Source organism: Chaetura pelagica, unplaced genomic scaffold, assembly GCF_000747805.2.
Source record: "Chaetura pelagica isolate M959 unplaced genomic scaffold, ChaPel_1.0 scaffold142, whole genome shotgun sequence".
In the NCBI taxonomy this organism is placed as follows: domain Eukaryota; kingdom Metazoa; phylum Chordata; class Aves; order Apodiformes; family Apodidae; genus Chaetura; species Chaetura pelagica.
The window spans coordinates 7,641,566-7,668,191 of record NW_009952973.1 but is presented as its reverse complement, the minus strand read 5'-3'; the positions used below and the strand labels follow the sequence as shown (position 1 = coordinate 7,668,191).

The 26,626-nt window shown below is 38.0% G+C and overlaps 1 protein-coding gene across 1 annotated transcript in view; it reads right to left on the bottom strand.

Moving 5' to 3' along the window:
* The window catches only part of PALLD (palladin, cytoskeletal associated protein), a 185,696-nt gene that overhangs the window by 25,429 nt on the left and 133,641 nt on the right, over positions 1-26,626 (bottom strand). The window contains exons 10-11 of the mRNA XM_009995934.1: positions 11,819-12,514; positions 186-321 (exon numbers count right to left, since the gene is read on the bottom strand). Coding sequence (XP_009994236.1) covers positions 186-321; positions 11,819-12,514 — 832 coding nt within the window. The remainder of the gene's footprint in view (positions 1-185; positions 322-11,818; positions 12,515-26,626) is intronic.

Below are 26,626 nucleotides of genomic sequence, written 5' to 3'. Positions count from 1 at the left end.
CCAACCAGAAGAGGGAATGATAGGCCAAAACATTTCCTTACAGAAATGCAGCTTTGGAAATGCAACTTAAAATAATAAATGCATAAAATATAAAAATAATCACAGGATTGTTTTACATGCAGCACATCTGAGAAACTACCCTTGATGCCCACTTTCATTTCCCAGAGGATTTTATGTTTTTATACCGGTTGCCCATTGTTCAAAAGGTCTTCCTTGAAGCGAAGTTTTCTTTCCAGATCCTGAATTACAGCATCTTTTGACCCTTGAATCTCTTCATCTGATGCTATCCTAGCAGTTCTGCCTGTTTTCTTGGGAAATCCCCTGCAAAACAGTACAGGAAAATTAATGAGCTTTCCTCAAATTATTGGTATTTAGAAATTTGTCTGAAATCACTGCCATTAGTGAAGAAAACTACATCATGTCTTTGAAATTAGAGGTCTGGCATCTTAACTATTATGCTATCTTTTCTAACATCACTGATTAAATAGTTAGTTTCAGGACAAAGTTGAAACTATGCTTCATTCATGCATTGGTTAAAATAGGGCTCAGGACTGTGTGGCAGTGTCTGTAAACACCACACACTCAGAGGAAACTGAGAAAACATGAGCAATGGCAATAAAACACAGTGAGAGGAAACATGAAAGAGTAAGCATGACTAGATAAGTGGCAATGGAAGACAAACTAGATTCCTATGAAGTACCAGGTGGACAAAGATCAGAAAGGTGTAAGACAAGGCAGTTAATTATTAATTTCCTATATTATTTATTAACTAATTCCTTGTTACAGCTTTGCAATACACAATACTTCATGTTTATTCTTCATATCTCTGTGAACATATACAAGGAAGGCAACATGCAACTGTTGTTTCTGAAAGAAGAGGCATTCACAGGGTCTAGGTTACACTGATAAAAAGGAAAACTGCCTGTAAAGCAGTTTTCAGCAGCAGGGTTTCACGGTGGAATAGCAACCATTTAACACTTTGAATTCACTAGGCTAAGCTATTCCTCATACCAGTTTACAGGTAATGATGACATTTCCAGGATGTCTTGCTCCCATTTTCTAGAAAGGCATAGGATTTATTTTTTTTTTCCAGACTACACACACATTTAACACTTTTCAGTAATGTTATTGTCCTGGAAATGCCCAGCAACAGCAATTTCTACCAGAGATCAGCTGCTCTTACAAGTTGTGAAGAAATCCATATTGCTATCAGTATTTGAAACCTGTAGCATGTCCTGTTTCTCCACTGAAGTCACACATTATCATTTAAAACACTGATACTGGTGCAATATTAGCTTTGGGGTCTTTTTTTAACTTCATTGCCTAAATAAGGCTCAGCCCATTACATGAGAATGACTTAGACAAAGTATAGAACTGAATCCGGTGACCTGCCAGACTCACAAAAGACACAAATGGAAAAAAATCAGACAAGCATGTAAGGGGTGAACTTCTTTCCAATGCACAACTTAATAAATCCAGTACTAGCACCAAAATATTACACAAGACGCACGTGGAGATAACATTTTATTGGCTATTGTTTGATACTGTGTTTCTATAACATGCTTAGAGAAAATTCTTTCTTCAGCAAGTGTTTTCAGTGGTAATTTTTAGCATTAGTTAAAATGAAACAATACACATATGCTGTCAAAAAGCAAAAAATAATTGATGGGGAAGACAATAATTTGAAACATTTCTGTCTAAATTCCTAAAACATTTCATATTCATTTACTTAAACTAATTCTGAAATGGAAAAATGGTGAAGTTCTTGTAAAAAGAACTGTGTTTTCACATTAAATCACAGTAGAAGAGCAGACATTTGCCTAATGTTGCAAAAACCTAGAGAACAACACGCCTCACCCTAGAAATACTCAGCCATTAGCTGAAGACCACCTCAGTCACCCAGCAGAATAATTCCCTCAGCATTTGACCAGGGATGTTCTCAGTCACAAGTAACAAAGTCTCCTCCACTCTGTTTTGGTGAAGAAGTCAGGAAAACTATCCCATCTACAGGGAAGCAAGAGAAGAGGAAGGGGTAAGATGTCTTCAAGAACGAGATGCTCCAATAAGTCAAGAAATCTGGGGACAGTAAATGTAAAGGAAGATATGGAAGGAAAACAGACAAAGAAGGTGGGAAGAAAACTGGTGAAAGGCTGGTAGAAAGCTGGCATCTGTCTCTTCACAGACTCTCTCTTCACCTTCCAGCATCTTACCCCACCCAGCCTAGCACTGCCATGGAACCGAATTTTGTCATTTTTCGAATACGGACACACACACACAAAGTCCAGCCAACTTCAGGGCAGCAAATTTCAAATCTAGTTTCACCTTGAAGAAGCCCGCTATCAGCTTTTAATGGACCTTGAAAATCCCAAGTAATGCATTAAGAAACTCAGTTTTCACATGTCACATTTTTACAAAATTCATACTTGAGTGATAAGAAGTCTTAGCAGAAACAGGCCTGCTGATGCCTGGCACTGAAAAGCCTGTCAAGGTAAAATGTACAGTTTACCCAAGAAAGTCACAGTTCATGAAAAGAGGGGGATGGGCTGGAGTGGATTTCAAGTGAAAGCATTTTCTGAAGCATTATCAGTTATTGCTGAAAGTAAAAAACCCCTAAGCAAACACACCCATTTTTAAAAGGGGAAGCAGTACCAACAGAATTACAAGTCAGTAATTTCAACGTCCATACTGAACATAAGAAAACATTATTAAAGGCTGTTTCAAAACAATGTAGGGTAATAAGGAAATGAAAATGGAATCCTATTAAACCTCACTAATTTCTCTCGCTCTCCCAGGTTGAAGAGCATACTGATAGGCAAAAAGAATACCCTTCATAAACTTTAGTTTATGTCACCTAAGTAAACCTTCAAGAAGCTGCAGAAAGTTCCCAAGTAAATTATGGAAGCAGAATCTGGCTGAAATGTCTATTATGTGGCTGTGTAACTGCCTGAAAAACCTTTAATGAGAGTAGTATTTTTTTTCCCCCCTCTATCAAACTGGAAAAATATAGACCAGTGTGGTCTTTCAAAGGTCTGTGTATACTATGTTCAGTACCTAGTATTTCAACTTTAACAACTATAATACTGAAATAAAAAACCACATTTATTAAATGGCTGATTACAGTGAACTTGCAACTTATTTGAAGGTAACAACTGTAATTTACAATTAATATTAGTAATTAATCTAGAGGTAGTCTAATGATGATGAAACTCGGCAAAGATGTTCAAAGTATGACAGCAATATGAATGGAAAATTATCACTAACATATTAAGCATCTCTTAAGAATCTGCAATACTAAAATTTGGATGATCACACCATTATTTCAAAAGGAAAATAAACATAATTCTGAGACACATTAGCATAAGACATGAAACTTCATTTTTTTTCTATATCATTGCTTTTGGACATTGAAACAGTTTTACTGCTGCACTTCGAGAAAAATACAGCAAATTGGAAAGTTTTAAGAAAACTATGAGATAGTTTAAAAGCATAGCTTTTGTGACAAGCTATGTCATACACACACAAAAATATCTTGCTTACTTAGTCAGGAAATGAGGATGAAGACAGAGAGGTGAATCAAACATAAAACATCAGAAAACAGCTGACATTCAATGATTCTCCATATCCATTGAGGATGATAAGCAGACAAGAACTTGAAGAAAAACAGGCCTAGCTTAGACACAAACAATGTAGAACTCTCCTCTCTCCACCCTGCAACAATGACAGTTAAACACTGGAACAAGTCATGTAGGAAGGAAGCTAAGGAATTTTACGTAAGAACAAGGTATGCAAATATTTCAGCAATGGCCTGGGGATACGCGGGAGCTTTTAACAGGAGGGGCAGACTTCCTAACAACCTTTCAGATCTCTGGTTGTGCGCCAGAACATCCTGAGCTTTGCACAGTGGGTGTGGATGTGTCATCCAAGATCTGGTCAAGGCAATTTGCCTTGCAATTCCTCTTCTCTTTACTTACACTTACAAATCAGTGTTTAAGCAAGGATGTAGTCAATTTAAAAATAGAACTATAAAAATAAATATCAGTCAAAATATCTTCAAATGCCTTTAGAAAATCTCCCTCTCTTTCATGACTATACTATATGGGGGCAATAAGAGAGATGCACAAGGAGATCTAATTCTTCCTGCAGATGCACTGTTTCCATCCACCCATTAGAATCTCTTTCTTTCTCTACATATGTACATTTAAAAATATTTACATAAATGCATATGATATACATTTATGATATACATTCTTGAGATTAATTTCAAAATGGCTACAAGGCAATGGCAACAAATAGAAGTCTTTGGTAAATCTACCCTTTGAAGCACAGATCTATTGACCTTGAGAGGTGGTTTACAGGTCAAGGCAGCCTGGCAGCAAACTTCATTCAGCTATTTTTGCAAACATTTTTCACCATCCTTACATGTACTTATCTGATAATTAAGCTCCTCAGATTTCCGTCCTTCTAAGTGACTCATCAGCTTTCTTTTTGTCTTTTCTCAGGTATAATATTAAACAAACCATTCTGCCAAGTAATTTGTGTATCTCTAAGTTCATTATTTACCTGATGCAATTTTCAGAGTATATTATGAGTATTAAGGTAGCAGGAGAGAGCTGGCAAAGGCATATTTCAGCATATTGACACCATTAGTCTCAAGCATGCTACCACCACCACAAATGTGCAAAGAAATTATCTGCCTTTGAGAATCAAGCTGAAATTCTCACAAATTTTAACCACCTCTGAAACATGTACCACTTAAGTCATTGAGAGCCTGAAAACAGAGGTAGATAAAAGCACACAAAGCTGAATGCTTTTGTTCTGAAAGGGCGCAATGAAATTGCCAAAACTCAGTCATCTTAATTCTCACAGAGATTTTTGACAGGAAAGATTTTTGCAACCTCGGCTTGGCTCTCCTTAGTTTTTAATATCTGCCCTAACATTTATTTAGAAGGAAGGCCAATTCAGCAGTTCTTCTAATGTTTTTATTACACAGAGTGCATGCTGGATGCAATTCCCTCTTTTCCTATGTACCTTTTACAGTGTAAACAAGGGCAACAGGCTGGCTGTTGTTACCCTTCCAAGAACAAATTCCTGTTTGCAGCCAACATGGCTCCATTTCACAGAAATCCAAATCAGTTCTCTGGTACTGAGGTAATGAACAGTAACTTGATTTTTCCTTTAAAACTAAAGCCTTCCAAAAATACAACTAATTCCTGCCCAGTTAACACATTTTCATTTACTGTAAGAAGAAAGTTACTATAAGCACTGGAACAGGTCACAAAGTCTGAAGTAGCAGCTGCACATTAACATTGTTTTCGTCTGATCACTGTGGAGAGCAGGAGTCAGCTCTATTAAGTAATGATACTACGTGCATCTGAATTAAGGGAATGCCTGAGGCACAGACCTAAGGATGACTTGCACTAAATGAAACAAAGGTAACAAAAGTTCAATTTTTTTCTATCACCCAAGTGAAGTTTCTGAAACTGTAGTTAGGAAAAAAAAAAAAAAAAGGAAGAAAAAAATCATCATGCCTCAGCATTGGATAGGATCAAGATGGACATGAGTAACACGTTTCTGAGTAAGTTAGATCCTTCTTCATGATTTCACAAGGCAGAGAACAGCTCACCTACAAACTGCATGCCCACCACCACAAGCTTATTTTTCTAAGGCTTATCTTTAAAAATGCATTTTTACTCATTAAAAGAAGAAGTGCTAGTTTTTCATTCTTCTTTTCAGTTCCTTCCTCACATGAGCAAGTTATCACTCTGCCTCATGCTGCACTGGTTACCATAGATACATAAGTGCCATTTGCTTTTCAAAAGACGTTCACATATTTGGAAATAAATTTTAAAAATACTACCTATTTTGTAACCAAGAATCTTACCTGCATTTCTGATTGTTGCCAGCATTATTCTAGAACTGATTGCCAAGAAGAAATCATTGAAGCACTCCTAAAAAAACGCACTGGCTGCTCCTGAATGTAGAAAAGGCTGACACAGTCCTCATAAAACTGAGACTTTGAAAGCAGGTAACTGTCAAAAGCACATGAAGAAAAGCCTATACTGGATTGAGAAAAGACAATATATCTAAAATATTAACCTTTACTCCAGCTGATGAAATGCTGCTGGATAGTCTTCATGACTACCAAACACTGTACCTGGCTTTTATTTCTGTGTCATTCAGATGTGCTTAAGGTAAGGAAGTTGTAAAATTAAGTGCCTCTGAGAAAAAAAGCTGCAAAGCAAAACTGCAAACCGCCTCTGTCTCTTCTCAACAAAGAGGTATACATATTAATTCTCCCAGTTAAGTTCATCTGGCATTTTACAACATTCTTAAGCATCTGCAAATAACATTTAGGAAAAAAAGGAGACACATCTTGGAAATAAAGAGAACTAGATGCACTGATTGTCAGGATACAGTAGGTCAGTTATTTTGGCTACTGTCTGTGTCTTGATGTTAAATCCCTGATGTCTACTTTTCAGCATTTTCAATTGATTAGATCTGTGGCGCAATCTGAATTTCAAAGTTCAAGTGGAACAACCACACACTCATAATATTTTTAAAAGGCTGATACTGATATGTAATTTATTATAAGCACATGCATATGTGTATTAAAAATAAAAGTGTTACATTGTGCAAAAACAAAGCCCCCATATGAGCCTTTTATTAGCACAAATAAACAAGAAGTGATCTGGTATCACAGAGAAACCACTCAGGTGTTGGTCTAATAGCCACATACTACCTAAGCCATGGAAAAAGGAGGTGCAATATCATAAATCAAGAAACTAAATAAAAATGGTCTAATGGACAGGAACGATAGCTTAAGAAAATTCAGGGCTGGAAATGAATGCAAACCCTAGTATTTGCTGGAATTCTTTCATTTACAGAAATACTTGTCTCGGGATGTATTTGCCTGTTATCCAGGTATAAGAGGTATGACGGACTAAGTAGCATACAAAGATGGGGAGAGCTCCCCTAGAAGCAGAAAAATACCCTGACCTTTCTCCTAAGCTGGATGTTGGACTTTTTAATCAAGGCACTTCCTCCTACACATCCCTATTATCACATCAATCATACTGTAGGTAACATCCACCTTTTACGGTTGTGACAGACATGACTTACAGAAATGGTAAGCATGCTGTCTACATAGCACGGCAATACAGTTTACTCTAAACAAAAAGCTGGCTTGTACCACAAGATTGCTGAAAGTTGTAGGAGAAATGTAGCTTTTGTCAGTGTGGTCACCATCATTGCTAACTGACTGGAGGAACATAAGGGTTACTAAAATATTTGCCTTAGTGCTATTTGAGACAGAGTTCAATGGACAAGTCACAGTACACAGCTGCAAGAACAGACCAGCAACTCTGATTCAAAGGGAAAACAGCCCCAAACTCTCTCTGATATGGCCATCCTCACAATTCCCAAAGAATTGCCTTCAAGATCTGTATTTCAGGTTCTTGAAATTGTTAAAACATCAATTAAATGTATTATGCACAGTGATAAATGCAGCTTATTTAATTACATTTTACAAGATACTTAAGACAATCTAGTCTTCAAACCATGTTCTTTCATCAGTTCTGTACACTTAGGGTATTTTCTGTTTGTGTCTAAGCCAGTATTACTGAAGATACCACTTTAAGAAAAAGTCTGCTTTAAGGAAAAGTATCTGCTTTAATAAAATACTGTAATACTGCAATTTCTGAAGTTGCTTTCAAAAATATGTATGTACAACTGAAAATACATGTTTTTATATACTTAGAATCCATTTCTCCAAGTTAGATGGATCTACATCTTTTTGTAGGAGAATGTATACTGTTATTTAAATATTTAATAAGCAGTCACTAAATCCTTCTAATGGTATTAATTCTGCTTTCGGAAATGTTCATATAAATGTACCAATGTGGGTACCTAGAATTTGCAAGGATATTTATTTCTTTTAATACAGATACGATTTTGTTGTTTTGTTTTCTTTTTCTTAATCAACAGTGAAGACCAGATTCTAGCTTCCACAGATTTAACTGTGGACAAAACCCCCTCAAGTCTAGATTTCTGCCACATTAACTCTGCTACCAGAAAATCTTTTGAAACTGAAAGCTAACCTGAGTCCAACACATCCACCCACCCTAGAATCTTATTTAGGTAAAGAACTAAGATTTTTAAGAAGAGTTTCCAGCAATATTATTCCAGACAAATTTTAGCTCAGAAATAACTGACAAATGTTCAAAATTCCCTTAAATACTTGGTTCGCTATGCAGTTCCACCACCACCTCTAGTTTAATAACACTATACTCTGGCAAGATACAAATTCATCGAATCTGCCCCATTAAAGAAAAAAAGGTTATTCTCAAAGCTAATACAACCACAATCACAGCCTGAAAATGCTGGTAACTTCAATGTGGGATATATTTTATTAAAACAAAACATTTACCATAAAATTGATGCAAATAAATGCTTAAAATGGGCTAAGAGAGTGAGCACAGGGATGGAAGAGTTAGAAATGTTTTGTCTGACCTCTTATCTAATGAAAAGCACAACACCTTGGATTAATTTCTTTTTTAAGTAGAACAAAGATGATGCATACAGTGGAAAGGAAATGCCTGAAGAAAGCTGATGGAGGGAAGGTCTAACTCCATGAGAAGAAATAAAGACTGTTGGTTTCTATACAACCACCGTGTCTTCCATTTTACAGAAAACTTCAGTGATGCTTTGACCATCCCCAAAAATCATTATCTTCACCTGCAATGTTTATTACTTTACCTTTATTCTGCTCCTACCAAAAAAGCAATCCAAAGAAAATAAGAATTATGCCTACTAAGTATTTATTCTAAGGAGCAGATTATGCTAAGATTTAGTAATTAAAAAATCATCAAAATGTATGGAAAAATAAACAATTATGCAATAAATTGCACAGTACATCAAAATGCGTAACTTATAAAAACAGTTTGCAGAATTCCTTAGTGTTTCATACAATGTTTTTTGGTAATACAAGAGACTCTGACAAGTCTAAATAATAATGTTTTTCTATCAGTTATTTGGCCATCAGTGTCACAATACTCATGCCTGGGAGAGAAGAGAGTAAACAACCATGGTAAAAAGACCATATAATCCAATATAAAGAGTGTATTACCACCCCCCTGAAATACATACACAAAAATGACAATGCAAGAGGAAAGAGCCATGTAAACATGGAAAGCAGACAGAAAAACTGTTTTAAGAGCATCTTATCTCTTAGATATGCTTATCTACTTGATATTGAAGTGTTGAAGAATGTAAATGTAACGACAGATACAAGTCTACTTCCACTGGTGTTAAAGTAAATATAACGACAAATCATAAAGTTACCACCTAAGGAAGAAATCCTGCCACTTCAAACACTGTATTGGGCATCTCTAGTATAAAAATTATCTGCTTTCCATGATGGGTATTTCAAACTCTGCCTAGTTCATCTTCAGCAACCTACTACCATATTCTTAATATCACCACTATATGACTGATTGAGAAGCACAGATAAAAGCTAAACGGCTTGACAAGTGTTTTAGGTGCTGAGCTGAAACAAAACTTTGAATGTTCCAGTTCGTTCCTTGCACCCACTCTGTACAGCACATTGTCAGGGAACAGTATCACCCTTTTTCACCAATTGATCTTTGAGGTGTCTGGAGTACTATAGGCTGAGGTTATGGAATACTGTGAGTGCATCAAAAACTGGAATGTCTCAGAATGGTAAATGTGTTCAATAATAGAGGATTTGTAAGGATGGAGCAAAAGGTGAAGGAAAAGAAGCAAGAAGTGAAGATGGGGAAAAAAAAAGAACTGAGACAATAGCACAAAGCATAGGAGACCAAAAGCAGTTGAGGGCAGGGAGGCAAGGTGAGGAACTGCTCCGGAGCAGTATGAGAATGATGGGTAACAGGATGATCTTACTCTGCAAGACACACCAGACACTTGTAACCTATGTAATAAAATGGAAGAGGCCAGGGAAAAATGTGCATCAAAGATATATAACGATAGTTTTTTTGCATCATGCAGTAACATGTTTTACTATGTTTTAATGTTGTAATTCAATGACAAATGCTCATTGTGTATGTGCATCTATATATATACACACACAGGTGTGTACATATATATACACACACATATCACAGAACCACTATTTTGTAATATGTATATATACTTATACACACACACATTCAGCGTCGTTAACATGATCCAGCTCCCATCTGGACTACATCTCCTGAGGAAATGCAGGCCAAGCAGCCAACTCTCTCATCCTCAGCTCAGAGCCTGAGGCTGCTGCCTTGTCCTGGAGAGTTAGGCACACACCATCCCATGCACACCCAGACTGGCTGCTGGGCTTTGGGCAGTGAGGGGCACAGGGAAGCACCCTTGCAGGAGTTCAGTCTCTCTGCCCAAAGGTTGAAGAGAATGAGGAGGATGACAGCTACTGCCTCAATGAGAACATGAAGCATGAATGTAGTGTATCTGGGGAAAAGGCTGCTCCCAACATCTGTGGGACACAGCAGAGCCTTAAGCTGCTGCTGTGACCCTCACAGCACACAGAAGGGAACCTGAAAGAGAATCCAGCTCTTATTCAGAACTGTATAGCTGCACTAGAGGCTTTCCTGGAAAATCAGGGGTAGTTGCAGGCTTCTGTGGGTTGTGCTTACCTGTCAAGCTGTCAGTAAACTAATCATGCAACTTTGTGTCAGTATCAATAGAGAAATTCAGTCAGTGAAAAGGACATAGTAAGACAGAAAATTACTACTTTTATGAGTGCAAGGTCAAACTGTACTATTAATCCATTTTTTTCCAAACTCTGTTTTATGGCTAGAATTCATAATGAGCCATATGACAGGAATTAAGATAAATAAATGTTTTTTAAAGGATATACATGACTTATTACTTCAGTATCTGTCTGCTCTCTTCCTCCTCTTTCTAAAAAGAAATCTTGGACTGAAATAACAGAAGTTCCCACCACAACGATACGTAGCTGAGCAAGTCACCTAGATACTGTAGATATGTTTAGACAAACTTCTAGACAAAGCTATAAATAAACCTTGGATACAGCTATTCTCATTTTTGTTCTTCAGCATGTCTCTTTGTTCTCTAAGGATGGAATGAGATTCTAGTGCCAATGGAAAGACAAACTGATCTATGATGCGAGCTGACATGCTCCAAAATACTATTTTGGCCTTTAGAGAAGACAAAAGGGGAAAAGAAGTATGTGGAGTTGTTAGGGGGAGGGATTCTGTTTGTTTTTATGCACTGCTTTTCTAAATCCCTTCTTAAGCCCCCTTCCAAACTTCCTCAGAAAAAAAAATCTACCCAAAAGTCAAGATAACATTATTTGTTGTCAAGATGAATACTTTATAATAGCTTATATACTAAGTATCACAAATCTGTAGGGATTTCTGAACAATGCTCTTTAGTAGATATTTCTCTACCTGCAGACATAACAGGAATATAGATTTCAAGTATCCCTAAAGTTGTGACTTTAAAAGAACTGGGTCATGAGAAGGTTTTTGTTGGATCTCCTTCCACTGCCCTGGGCATGCCGAGCCTTTTACTGCTACTTTCATATTTTCATCAACTCCAATTTAAAGTTTTGGCTTCTCCTTTTTTGTCCTATGGTAGGACTCTTCCAGAATCTCACTTCTGTAAGGGTTAGAAAACTGCATCCCAACTCTAGCACAGAGGCATTTCCCTCTCTGGTAGCAGGTAAAAGGAAAGGGCCCTAGAAAAGTATAAAATGAAACAAGTGCACTAATCTTCCATACAATCTTCAGTACAGTCAAAATTAAGGAGCTCATTAGCTGGTACTTACGGAGGCGTCACTCCTTTTGGGAGGCCCAATGCATTGACAGAAACGGGTGGTGGCTGGGATGGCAGCATGGAGCTGAGAAAAGCTGCTGGAGACTGGCCAGAATTAGGAAATCTGGGAGTTGGAGACAGGCTGTGGGAAGGTGAAGAAAGTGAAGGAAGAGGAGGAGGTGGAGGAGGTGGAAGTGGAAAGGAATCACATGCTGGATATGTTGCAGTTGGACTAAAGACAGGTGGAGGTGGGGGCGGAGGGGATGGAGAAGAAGGAGACCAGGCATACTCCCCTTCTGGAGCAAACTGCTGAGAGAAAGGGGGAACTGGCATTCTTCCAAACTGTTTCTGAGAAGCAGTTGGAGACATAGGAGAAGGAAGGCTGGATGTAGATGAGCCTGAAGATGGAGTCACATAACCTGAAGCAGGGCTGATGTTCTGAGCAGCAATGAACTGCTTAGGTCGAGCATAGTTGAAGGAGCCGGAAGACTGCATTGTTGGGGAAGTATGAGAGTTGAGAATACTCATTGGCACAGGAGAAGTGACAGACTGGCTGGACTCAAGCTCCTGGAAGGAGGGGGGAGGAGGAAAGGAAGGAGAAGAGGGAGGGTGCTGATGATGCTCGGGTTGTTGTTGGTGACGATACCACTGGCCACTTTCTTGCTCCAGACGAATTTGGTTCTGCAGCTGCTGTATTTTTATAGGGTCCCTGTAAGAAAGAAAAAAATAGACAAAAAGATCATCAGACATGTGGTGCTCATTGGGGAGCAGGTAAAAGTTTCACTGAGCTATGGAAAGTCAGAAGACAGGGCAAGTTCAAAGTGTTTGTGTATCTTGAATAACCCAATTTCTTTACAGCTAGAACTTTGTGATGAAAGTTCATTTTTTGAGCTTATGATGCAGGGACAAAAAGTATATGCATAACAGCAGTTAACAGAACTTTCAACTCTTAAAAAGATAAATTTGAAGAAAATTTTATGATACTTTTGATATTTCAAAGGAGCAATCCAGCTAATACAGGTAATGGTAAAGATGTTCAAGTTCTTAAATTCTTCTTGCCTGTTTCATTCACTGGCCCTGTTTCAGTAATAAGCCTCAGATATTTAAGCCATGACAACTTCAACCTTGATTTCTGCAGCAGCCTCTTGTGCTGAGTTGGTTCCGGCAGGGGTTTGGTAGCGGAGAAGGCCTCAGGGTGGCTCCAGTAAGAAGCTCCTAAAAGCTTCCCAGCTCTGGTGGCCAAGGTGGAGCCATCAGAGAGACAATGGACGCGCCTCTGCGATTAACATATGAAAGAACTGATAAAAGACCCACAAGGCAGAAGAGCTGTGCTGGGGAGGTGAGAGCAGTTCCATCTGGGGAAATGGGTGAGGAAGAAGGACATGTGGTGCTCATTGGGGAGCAGGTAAAAGTTTCACTGAGCTATGGAAAGTCAGAAGACAGGGCAAGTTCAAAGTGTTTGTGTATCTTGAATAACCCAATTTCTTTACAGCTAGAACTTTGTGATGAAAGTTCATTTTTTGAGCTTATGATGCAGGGACAAAAAGTATATGCATAACAGCAGTTAACAGAACTTTCAACTCTTAAAAAGATAAATTTGAAGAAAATTTTATGATACTTTTGATATTTCAAAGGAGCAATCCAGCTAATACAGGTAATGGTAAAGATGTTCAAGTTCTTAAATTCTTCTTGCCTGTTTCATTCACTGGCCCTGTTTCAGTAATAAGCCTCAGATATTTAAGCCATGACAACTTCAACCTTGATTTCTGCAGCAGCCTCTTGTGCTGAGTTGGTTCCGGCAGGGGTTTGGTAGCGGAGAAGGCCTCAGGGTGGCTCCAGTAAGAAGCTCCTAAAAGCTTCCCAGCTCTGGTGGCCAAGGTGGAGCCATCAGAGAGACAATGGACGCGCCTCTGCGATTAACATATGAAAGAACTGATAAAAGACCCACAAGGCAGAAGAGCTGTGCTGGGGAGGTGAGAGCAGTTGCATCTGGGGAAATGGGTGAGGAAGAAGGGCAGGAGGCTCCTGAGCAGAAGTTCACCTGCAGCCCACGGAGGGATGGCAGCTGTGCCCCTGCACCCCATGGAGGAACAGGGATCATCCCCTGAGGGCGCCAGCAGGGGCAAATGGGGACCTGCAGACCCTGGACTTGGATCTGCAGCCCTGGAGAACCCCGCACCAGGGGAGGTGACTGTTCCCAGATCAGCCCGTGACCCTGTGGGAAGCCCAGGCTGGAGCAGCTCCTGAGGGACTGAACCTCTTGGGAAGGCCTCGTGTGGGAGAGGTTCATGGAGGGAGAGGCCCCGTGGGGAAGCAGGGAAGGACTGTAAGGAATCCTTCTTCCTGAGGAACCACCGGCCTGTGAAGTGACTCTAAACCCCATCCCCATCACCCTGTGCCGCTGGGGGGAAGGAGTGAGAAAAACCAGGAACAAAGGGATTTGGACCCGGGAAGAAGGGAGGGGTGGGGGAACATCCGTAAGCCCTGCTCTGTGTGTTGTCTGTGCCCTGTGTGTGTTTGATTAGTGTGAAATTAAATTATATCTTTTCCCCAAGTTGAGTCTGTAAGTCTGACCTTAATCAGTGAAGAGCCCTCCTTGTCCTGCGTCTCGACCCAGGAGCTCCTAGTTGGGCTTTGTCCCCATCCCAGAATGTGTGGGGGGGGAGTGGCCGTGGGACTGGTTCTTCGCTGTTGGTTGGGTCCAAGACACCTGAGCACCTGTCTGGGCCTATCAGACCTAATTACTGCTATACTTTTAACGAGGTACTTGGAAGCAAGGGACCTACATCTGTGTTAGAACCATCCATGTATCTGTAGATGAGCAAAGACGACTTCCAAGCAATGTGCAACCTAAGGAAATGGTGAACTGAGCTTCTTAATGTCTTTAGTCCTACTTTTTTTCCCAGGCTTTATTTTTAACTGTAGGCCCTGAATTCAGCAGGTACTGCATATAGCTCTACAGAATTACTAATTGCAGCTCAAATAAAAGTCAGGATTTCTCTAAGAAATATAGATATTCATTAGCAGTCCAATAAACACTAAAAACTAATTAACAGGAGCACTCAGAACTGTTAATGAAGTAGTAGGAAACAAATAAGGCACAATGTTCAAAATGTTCAGCAGCAAAGCAATACAGACCATGCACAGGCTTTTGCTTTGCCTTCAATGCAGTTGTTTGAATGACATTGAGATAAAAATTAACTGTGTGGTGTCTCATCTTAAAATACATCAAAACTGACTTGCTTAAAAATGGTCACATTCCAGCTGGAAATCCACTTTATCTCAATATACCAGATGTCTACAAAGTTTCAGCACATGCACATATACCTTTCCTGTTATTTAATATATATATACTTTATAATATATAAGTGTGTCATTGTTTTTATATAATTCAGGTCATTTAAGCAGAAATTTTAGAAGCTGTCTACTTAATGCATGGCATGTGAATGTATGATTCTGGCACAAAAATACACTTTTGTTGGTAGCAACAACATTAGAAATGGTAGTATCATCATATTTTCCACTCTAACATTAATTTTGATATTCCAACCATCCACATTTCCCAGAAAATGTTTTCTGACAATAATTCTGCTTATGATCTCAGGCCAAGGGTTTAGATAAGAAAAAGGGGAGCAAGCTTTTGTTTAGGACAGAAAACTGAAAAAACAGTTATTTACCTTTAACAGCTGCTTTTTGTCATAAAGATGGTTCCATTCTAGCAAGGTCAGTCATCTCACCAACAATACATATTTCAGTACTTAAAAGGAGATTGTTTTTTCCTATTTTAATTAAATCAGCAACAAGAACATCAAAATGTTGCAGCTCACTTGTAAATTTTGCAATTAATTTTTTCATGTTGACAAGAGACTCTAAATACTGATCAGTTCTACTTTTTACTCCATAGGACACAGGCTGAACCTTATTCTCCAATTTCTGCTAAATTACATGAAAGTCTCCTTTCCCTAAATGGGCTAAGGTAACACAAATATAGTTCCCATCATCACTTGACCTTTCTTGGCTGATGACAGAAATACTTCAGGTGACCATAGAATCATAGAATGGCTAAAGTTGGAAGAAACCTTAAAGATCATGTAGATCCAACCATCCTGCATGGGCAGGGACCCTCCCACTAGACCAAGTTGCTCAGAGCCCCATCCAACCTGGCCTTGAACACTTCCATGAATGAGGCTTCCACAACTTCCTGGGCAACCTTTACATTGTCTCACCACCCTCACACTAAAGAATTTCCTCTTAATGTGTAACCTAAATCCCCCCTCTTCCAGTTTTAATCTATTACCACTTGTCCTCTCACTACCAGCCCTTGTAAAAAGTCCCTCCCCAGCTTTCCTGTAGCCCGTTCAGGTACTGGAACCACTATGTACTAGTACCACTATGAGGTCTCTCAGGAGCCTTCTCTTCTCCAGGCTGAACAGCCTCAACTTGCTCAGCTTGTTCTCATAGGAGAGGTGCTCCAGCCCTCAGATCACCTTCATGGCCCTCCTCTGGACTCACTCCAGGACCTTTATGTCCTTCTTATGCTGAAGGCTCCAGAGCTGGACACAGTACTCCAGGTGGAGTCTCATGAGAGCAGAACAGAGAAGGAGGATCACCTCCCTCAACCTGTCGGCTGCATTTCTTTTGATGCAGCCCAGGACACTGTTGGCTCTCTGGGCTGCAGGTGCACATTGCTGGCTCATGCTGAGCTTCAACATCAACCAACACCCCCAAGTCCTTCTGCTTAGGGCTGTTATCATTCCATTCTCCACCCAACCTGTATTGTGCAAGGGATTGCCCCAAACCAGGTGCAGAACCTTTCACTTGGACTAGAAAGTCCTGTAATACTACTACTTTCAGCTCATTATGTATCTTCAGCCTATTTGCAGACCTACTGTCCAATACCTCTAAAATTATTTACAAATAATACTTATTTTTCATTATAATCACCCCTAATTTATTATTTATTTATTACAGAGAAGCTAAGGTTAAATCAAAACAACACAAAAAAAGGGTGAAATCTAGTACTGTAAATGGTGTGTTGAACATAGAAGAAACTTAGCTATCTCCAACACTCCTATGTTTACCCAATATGTGCTGAAAGCAAGTCAGAGTTTCTTGGCTTGGGACTTCTTTATTTTCATTGCCAAGTCACATGGCCATGTGCCCAGCCAACAGCATAACACAAATGACCATCTATGGCCCTGTCAATGGTAAGTATACTACTGCAGTGCCCACCACTGAACTGCTGCTGTACCAATCCAGGCAGAAGTACAGAGCAGATTTGGGGCATGTCTACAAAAGGTTGGCAGGCAAATACAAAGTCACACTAAGCTTGACTTAAAGCTATAGCAGTATACATGCCTCTGTGACAGGGTTTTTTACTTCAGGACAGCACCATCTCCATTTGCAAAGCTTTTGATCAGCTTAAGGTCCAGACAAAGCAAGCGCGTGTCTGCTTGAAAAATAACATGCAGACATAATCATTACCACATCAGTCCATGTAGCAAAAAACCCAAAGACCTTCTTAGAGCAAATTTTCATTCCAGTGGTAGAAATGCATGATCCTTGTCTGCAAAGGAATGTTCTCCATCTCATAGCTTTTCTTCTAACAGCAGATGCTGCCCTATACTTACAGATTTCTTAAGCAGATGTGCCCTAGGGATGTACCATTATGAAAAAGAAAAAAAAAAAAGAATTATCAATTCACAAGTGTGTCTTTGCAACTACAGCTACATCAGTGGAAGCTCTACATAGGTCACTAAAAGGTAACACTGATATGCAGCAGACACAGAGATCTCAGCAGTCAAAATAATGCAAGGGAACAAGTCTGTTATGCTGCCCTCATCAGCAGGGCAACAAAGGCAGCATTAAAAAAAAAAAAGTTCAATTTTTGGATGATAGTACAGGAAAAATTAGTTTAATTTTAATTACATCCTCTTTCCAATTAGCTGAAATATGTTTTGTAATCCCAGTGTTTTAAAGGGCACACAATTTCAGGGGACACATCAAGCTTTTTCAAACAATAGAGAATAAAACTTATTTTCTCATGCAGACGTTTTGGATTTGCCAAATAATTAATTATTACAACATAAAAATGAACAGTTAAAAGTAAATTCTTCAGTAGAATTCAATCAGTCAACAGGGGAAAAAAAAGTCATAACCAATGTGAACATTGTGAAATTTCAGCAACTCACTAAGAAGCAGGCCTAGCAGCACACAAATATTTTCAAAAGGTCTGCTTCAGGATTAATGAAATTATTTTAAATACCAAGTTTTCTTACTGAGGAATTTGATATACATTTTCAGATGTTCTAATAGGATTGATAAAACAGTTAAAAGAAATGCAAAAAGTAAAGCAGTAGTATTTTCAATGAAGTAAATATTGATTGCAACAGAGGGAAGAACAGTATTTATGCAGTTAGTATTTACAGTGTGAATATGTACTTATTTGCTGCCCACAATGCTTAATCTTTTCTTATCAGCTGCTAGAACAGGAAGGCACAGACTTTTCACCTTCATTTACAAATCTGTCTCAGTTTATTTTCCACTTTTATATATATATTTCTAACTGTGGAAAGAGATAGGAGAATAAGAGGAAGGAAAGAAAAACGGTTAAGGATGAGGATTTATTTGAACACTGGTAATATCCTGTGCTAAAGGATGTGACAGTGAATAGAACTTATTCCTGGAGCACTGTTTGTACTGCACTTTGGTTTTACTTTTCTTTATAATCTTAAATACTGAACAATTTATTAATTTTTAATATCTATTTCTGTTGTCTATTTAGGCATTTTTTTAAATATACGGGTGAATAACAAGATCCCAAGTATTTCTACAACCTTGTTTTCCTCTCTGTCCTCTCTAAGAACAAGGAACTGAATAAAGATACAGCAACTTAATTTTTTAAAAATTAATTTATTGGCTTACTTCATGGAAATTGAGCTAAATGATAGAGAGAAATATTTGAAAACAGATGTTCAAAGGGAAGACTAGAGACATTAGGTTTCTTGGTGAGGAACTATAGAAAACTATCTTTTTAAAAGAAAACCAGTATGGTCATATGAGAAAATAGTGGACAGAGATGATTAGAATCTTCTCTAAGGATGCTGGTAAATACAGTGTATTTTAATAGTTATTCAAGAATTCATATTTTGAGGTATGCACTTGGTTTAGATAACAGGCTAGTTCATATTTTTATCCCATTTTCAAAATGTTTTTCCTTCCTGATAACTTCTTTGTATCACACTGTTTTGAAAATTAATAGAGCAATCCTCTCCTTTGAGAGCTTAGAGCCACCATCAGGAACGGTAACCCCAAGCCTAGGCCAAGTGCCTGGACACAGTGCTACAGAGGAGGAGAGACAGGTTGATTGGTTGTACACCTCTGCAACTCTCAAAAGGACCTGGCTACTGGATTGCAGAGCACATTACAGCAGATGGCATTTTCAGGAATGCAATAAAACCTTCATACTGAAAGTTCTCCGTCAGGCTCATTCACAGATTCCCATTAGGATATGTATCAGCTTTATTTTTATCTTACATCCCTGGGTTCGTAAAGTTCATGAAAAAATTGTATTTGGAGGAACAATGCACCAAAACCTCTTTTGGAAAGACCCCACTATTTGCAGTGTAATAACCTCAATATAACCTACTAGTCTATGGATGTTTTACACACAAGTTCATATGGAAGCCCTTATATTAATTCTGCCTTGCAAGATGGGTTTCTCTAATGGTGGGGAGATGATGTCCAAGCCTTGAGAGGAATCAACCATACCCAAAATGAACCCTATCCATGTAGTGTCCACCACAAAGTGTGGTAAGGGCATTCAAGTTTACTCCATTTTTTACAAAACAATACGCGAAGTAGATTGAAATAAACTGCCACAGGTAAAGAACTAAGATTAAATACAATTTTCTATGTTACAACTTTTTTAATTCCTGGTTTTGGCTCTCCTTTGTCCTCCCTCATGATTTCAACAAAAGAAAACGAGTGAATGTAAAGCAGATTTTTAAAAAACAATCTTCTAAAGAAAGAAAGAATCCTATGTCTCTCATGTATGGACGCACAACAGGCTCGTTTCTGTCTTAAGTCATTCCTGAGTGAAAGCAGACTGGCCCTTTTCACAGTCTTTCCAGCAGTCCGCCCTTTGAGAAACAGACAGTACAGTTCTACAGAATTATACTGAACTGTAACTCTGAAATGGAAGTACAGGAATATTTTTAATTAAAATAACCAAAATTAACCCAAATTAAGCTTGAACTACTCTTCTAAATTAAGATTTGAAACCAATGCCCCAAAACCTTTGTATTTGCATCTTGGGGTAATGACTGATCTCCATTAATTCTAGGCCTTCCAATGAAGGCTTAGTTTCTAAATCAGCAATATTGCTTCAGAATCATGACAGAGCTCTACAAAGAGAAGCAGTCACCATCATGATGTGTTAAAAGCCAAGTGCTCTTCTCAGGTAACACTGACTTCCATGTCAGTAAATACCTGTTTAGGTATATTCTTATATGTAAGTATTTATATCTATATTTAGATATTTATATAATGGATGCACCATTTTTAATTATAATTTATTACATTTGAAATGTATTAAGATTCAGCTATACCTCATTAGCCTCTTGGCAGTCCAAATAAACATTCAGACATATTTTTTGTCTGTGCTAGCAGATTTCAGGGAGGATGCAGGGCTGTCATTATAATTTAATCCTTATAGAGTGCTATAGCTAGGAACCTTCTCCACCAGTTGCAACCTTTAAATATTTTTATTACTTGCCCTTCAAAGATTAACAATTTGAAAAATGCAGATTTGTCACAAAGAATATTTTCCATATTTCAGGTTAATATACACGAGTGCTTATAATTAATTTTACGGTAACCTAATGCAGTTTCAGGAAAATCAGTATTGTGCAAGAGCTAACACAGGTACTGTGTTATGAGCATACTGTGAAACTAAGCTTGACTTTTCATCTGAGAAAGTTCATACACCCAAAAGATGATAAATGTAAACCATCTGCATTGTACCTGCATTGTTTGTGAAATCTCTTGTAAGGAAATCCTGCTGTAATTTGGCTCTTATAAAACTTTTCTGCCTATCCTAAAAAGTGGCAGTTGTATCTTTGCCCATTTTCCACTATTGTTTGATTATCTGTCAAAGGCATCATGGTAATTTCTTACTTAGGAAACCAACAGTAGTGATAGTGCCAGTTTTCAGTGAACCCAAGCAACTCTTTTAGTAACTGGAAACATTTTTCATCTTTCTATACCACTGCAGGGACATTTTTCAAAACATGCACCAGTGAAATAACACATTTAGCCTGGCTACAGAAAGAGAGGAAATTGTGCTCTTGTGCACATTCATTGTTTCCAAAAGTCATAAACACACAATACAGCTTTAGTAAAAAGGCTAAGCTTCCTATCTCTTGTAGGGTTAGATCTTAATAATTAGTCTGGTAGTAAAAAATCTGCCTGGCTTGGTAATTCAATAGTGCTACATAACTAGTGCATACAGGTAACAAGTTTTGCTGGTAAAGGAAGCACAAAGTGTTATGTTATTCGGAGATAAATTGTAATAAGGCATTAACAGCAACACAAGTTTCAACTTACAGCTGAATTTGCCTTAAGTGTAGGCAATAATGACATGGAATGCAGGAATGAACTGGCCTGCAAATGAACAAATAAGGTTTCTGCCTCTGATTATGCTATAGCTTGTTATATTCTGTGATTTATACCAATTCAAAGAAAGTGTGGGAAAAAATATTAAAGTTTGAAAAACTGTAGTAGCCTAAAACCAAAACTGAACAGAAGATGAACTGCCATGCCTCCACTTCTAGATGTAGAATGATATATTTTCTCCATGCTGCCACTGAAACAGTCCATGCACAGGTTTGGTTTTGGTTTGGTTGTTTGGTTGGTTGGTTGTTTTTTTTAATTTTCTTTTAATTTAGCTTAAAAAAAAAAAAAAAGACAGAAGAAAAGGAAGCACAGGAAAGGAAATCAATGCATAAATATGCATGTAAATGCATATTTACATGAAATAAATACGTTTGAGATTTGCCCACTACAACAATACGTCTTACTTTAGCTGTCAGCACCATCTTAGTACCATAAAGTTTTAGTACTATGCCATTCTTGCTGAAGTCCATCTATAGACATAAAGATAACCCCATCAACAACATGCACTAACTTTTATGGAAGGAGAACAAACACCAGGAAGTAACAGCATCTGCTGAAGACAGTAATAAACTTCCAGCCTGGTTGTCAAGAGCATAGGAAAGTGAAAATAACACTACAGCATTGCTCTCAACTTTTGTGACATTTATTCAACCAATGTAATCCTAACGCAGTTATATCTTGTGCTCAATCCAGTCCAGGATGCTTGACTATGTCATGCAACCTAGGTTGGCAATCTCAATGAAAGTTATGGCAGTGAAAAGAAAGATACTTAAAAGGACAAACAACCGTGTAGACCCTCTGCACACAGAGAAGTTTTCTTCTAGGGTATCTGAAGTTACTGCTATTTTAGGGATTCGTATTTTCTCCCAGATGCCCTCTTAGACAGCCTTTTAAAAGCACCGGTGAAGCCCTTCTCATGCATTAAATGAAGAAACAACAGACTTTCACTGCTTCCCTGCTGTTGTTCTCTGGCACCCGCAACAAGGAACAAATAACTACACCTTCCATGTGACATAGCTGCTTGGCTCCAGCTGCAGTTAAGTTTGTTCAGGTATGGACAAACTGTTCCAACTTTCTTCACCAAACAGGCTAGCTGGTAGACAATGCTCTAGTTAAGTGAAATATTCACTTTGTGGCAAAGAAATAGTATATAAAAAAATAGCTGAGGTGTCCTCAGTGTTTGCATGTGTTGTAGCATTGCACGTAAATCTTTCAGTATGAAGTTGGCAAATGCTCAATCAGTTCATGCTCAGCAGGCTTGTTTGTGGGCTACACTCCCCACAGAGCAGAATGAAAACTCCAACACCCACCAGTAAAACAGCAGCAACAGAATACCTTAGTAAAATAAAAACACTTGGCAGAGTGGCAGATGTGCCTTATGTCAGCTACTGCATTTAGAAGACAGAAAAGAACTCTTTGTAGACTTGTCTGTAACAGTCGACTGAACTTTATATGCTTGTGTAGACCGATAACATCTTTTGGCTTTATCGCTTTTTTTTTTTTTTTTTTCTGTCAGCAACTTGCATTGATTCCAGTGATACCTGCCTGATGTATACTTTTGTTCCTGATATAGAAGAAGTCACAATCTGTTAATATGTGGATCTCTACTCATCTTACTGGACAAATTCTGAAAAGAAAAGTGTTTACACGGCACTGTCACATCTTATCTAGCTGGACATGTATTTCAGAATTGCAAGTTTTGGGGGTTTGTTTTGTTTTTAAGAGGCATCTTCCCCAAAGTGTAAAAAAGACAAGAAAAATTATGACCCTCAAATCTAGGGGTGCTAGAGCACCCTTAGATATGCAGAGCTACTGCTTATTACAACTGCAGCATAAACATAATTATAACAAAGATATCTTAGGTAAATCCTAAGGTGTACTTGCAGCCTTACTCCATGACTGAAGTCTACACCTTACAGTAGACTTTCCCCATTTTTTGTTATAAACCAAAAAGTGAATACCTGTCAACAGAATTACTGAGCAAAGGCAAAATCCACCCACAGTACACAGATATCACTGTAATCAAAATACACTTTTAAATATTTAGAATGTACTCTGCTCCTGAACAGACCTGACCAGAACTAGTCCCATTCTCTGTGATCACAAAAAAACAACACATCCTGAAACGACATGCATTTGAACAGACACTCAACTTGAATTAGTTTTGTGGGCTGGCAACACATGATTTTAAATAGTATTATTTCCCAGGCAAATAGATGTAGGGATTTTATAGTGAGAACGTAACTTTTTAAAAACTTTTTTTTAACTGCAAGCTAACTGTGGAGTGCATTGTTCTGAAAAACTTAAATGGAATACCTTACATATAACTGACAGAGTAAACAATTACTTCTGTACTTTGAGTGAAAATACATTCCGTAAAGATTATTCACTTCAAATACTATTTATTTCTTAATATATCAAGTAACTTTGTGTATTGGAGACTTGTACAGTAAGGACTTCTTCCCTGAATTAAGCTGTGCCTTAAGTGATGTATAATGACAATAAAAAAGAAGGAATAATACAGGTAAATTGTGTAATGATAGACACTTGTTATAGCCATACACTGTGGCAGTGATTCTAAATGGCTGGTACCTTCTCTAAAACTATTTTGAATCTTGCTTAGCAGTCAGTGAAAGGAGTCAGCCTTCTTGCCCAGAGAAAACAAGAAGGACCAAGTTTCATTTTTTCCAAATAAAAGCAGTAACCAACCTGGTGACTGGCCAAAAACAAGGAACCACATGGACTGGCACTTCTCCTAAGAGGACAGTAAGGACACATCAGCATTTGTGCTCTAGCTTGGATCAGAAACGTGCTTTTGAAGTAAATCTCCTACCACCCTCATTTGCTCATTCTCCAGTTTACATCCTAGAGAAGGTTCTCAAAAACATGAACGAGTTTTCTGTCAGGTTGAAACAACTGCAACAACCTCAGCCACTAATGGGCTTCAGTCCATAGGAGCAGACTAGAGCTAGTGCAAAGCAAAAAACCCAAACCCACAAACTCAGTGGCTCTGAAATGTATCATGTAGATATCGTGCCCTCAGCACATTTTTTTCACTCTACAGAGCCACTCCTGTTTCTGTGTAGTACTTACTAATATCAGCTATGCTTACAGAGATGTGTAAACTAGCATGAAATATCTAGCTAAACCATACAATCTAGAAGGCTCCTTTCTTCTACCATGCAGTAAAAACCTACCAGACAAAATAAAGTTATCTTGTTTGTCTTCAGTTTGATCACAGGTTAGTCTGTAAAACGCTAGTTACAAAGCAAAGTGTATTGCTCAAGATGCAAACCTGCTTTGTCTGACAGTTACAAAGGAATATTCTCTCTTTATGGACTCATTGTTTTGATGACTTATGCAGCTTCCTAGCCTGGAACTGGACACTCTTGGAGAAATAATATTAGCCTAGAAAAAGCATTTGTCTGATTTGAGTGTCCCAAGTTATATTTTCCATATTTTTATTTATTAAGGCTAGATTCATGTTAAAATTAACATTACAGAATAGATGACAAGAAAAGAGTTTATTTGTTCCTACAGTGAAAGCCAATTTAGTTTATCTTGACCAAAGGCGGTTTATGTCTTGGCCTACTGAAAAAGGTTTTACATTGACTAGTTAGTAGTGTGCTTAATATAACCTTAATATAGCTAGAGTATATTTGGAAACTACTGGTAAGTCACTGTTAATAAACTGAAAAGAAAACAAACCAGAAACAAAACGTGTGGTCATTTGGATGTGGTCTTGGTAGATATGGTTTAGGGGAGACCTTTGTAGAGTAGGGATGATGGTTGGACTCGGGGATCCCAATGGTCTTTTCCAACCTGAATAGTTCTATGATTCTATTTGAGGTCGGCCACTTGATTAGATAATTAATGCAAAATCCAATAATTTTTTTTGCAGAGCAAAGAATTATTAAATGACAGCAAAAAAGCTAGAGAAACCAGATGGCATTTTAAATTACTGTAGTTTTGGCACAGAAGACAAAGTAAGGGAAAGACATTTAAGTTCCCTGACTAGTTGTGCCATATTTTAGGGAATTGCAGGCAGATCCAAAGACTGAGCTTAGTATTTTTATTTAAAGGAAATTAAGTTCATTCCCCTAAAGTAATCCTTTTTTGCTTGCCAAGACTCTAACGAGTCCATGTACTTAGACTTACCACATTAATTACATTCTCACGCCCTAAAGGCAATGTTGTCTGAAGCTGTCCATTTTTCAGTCATTTCATAAACCTTCAGAGACTGCAGTTTTCCAAATGGATTTCAGGAGTTCAATACTGAAGTTACTTTAAAAACAACTAATCCACCAGACCTGAGTTGTAAAAATGGGGAAATAAACTTTACTAAGTAAGAATTCATAGCACATAATTCTTGCTGTACACTATCTAGGCAATACTTCACAGATTAGTTATGTCTGATCTTCTACACTAGGGAGAACTTTTGTCCACAAAAGCCTAGTACTAGAAATGGCATCTCATGATCCAAGGGGTTTTTTTGTTTTGTTGAAATATGTCTTATATTTAAAATCTAATATTTGAAATTAAGAGGAATCTGTAAGGCTAAATGCCCAGCTTGATTAACATACTTCATAATTGCAGGAAATGCTTTTCAACCTGTAGTTGACTCAAAATTTTTTCTCATGATTTTTTAGCAGCATGATCTACTTCCCTAATGAATCACTCAGAATGAATGAGAAAAGATCTGTATACTTGGAAATAGCAACAGAATCTCACAATCATTTTGAAATCCTCTACATGTTAAATAGCTTTATCTTTTCAAAACAAGATCCAGATGTGGAAAACAATGACACTTGATTTGTAATAGGTCTAAAAGATCATTTGCCTTTTTGTTCTTGCAGCACTTCAGTTTGCTGTCATGTTGCTCCAATCCTCTAGTCAAAAGGAGACACACAGGGAAGTGTTATCATCATCTCATCTTTGGCATCTCACTTACATGAGTAGTACAGCCTTCTAGATCTAGCGAAACCTCCAGAGTGCAGTTCAGAGTGTGTAAATTAGATGTTAAATATCAGAATGTATGAAGACCCTCTTAAAGAAGTATATTTAGAAGTCAACCCAATAAAGCACACACTTTGAAATGAGGACAGGCAACTCAGATTTGAGCAGAAAACACATAAAACATCCAACA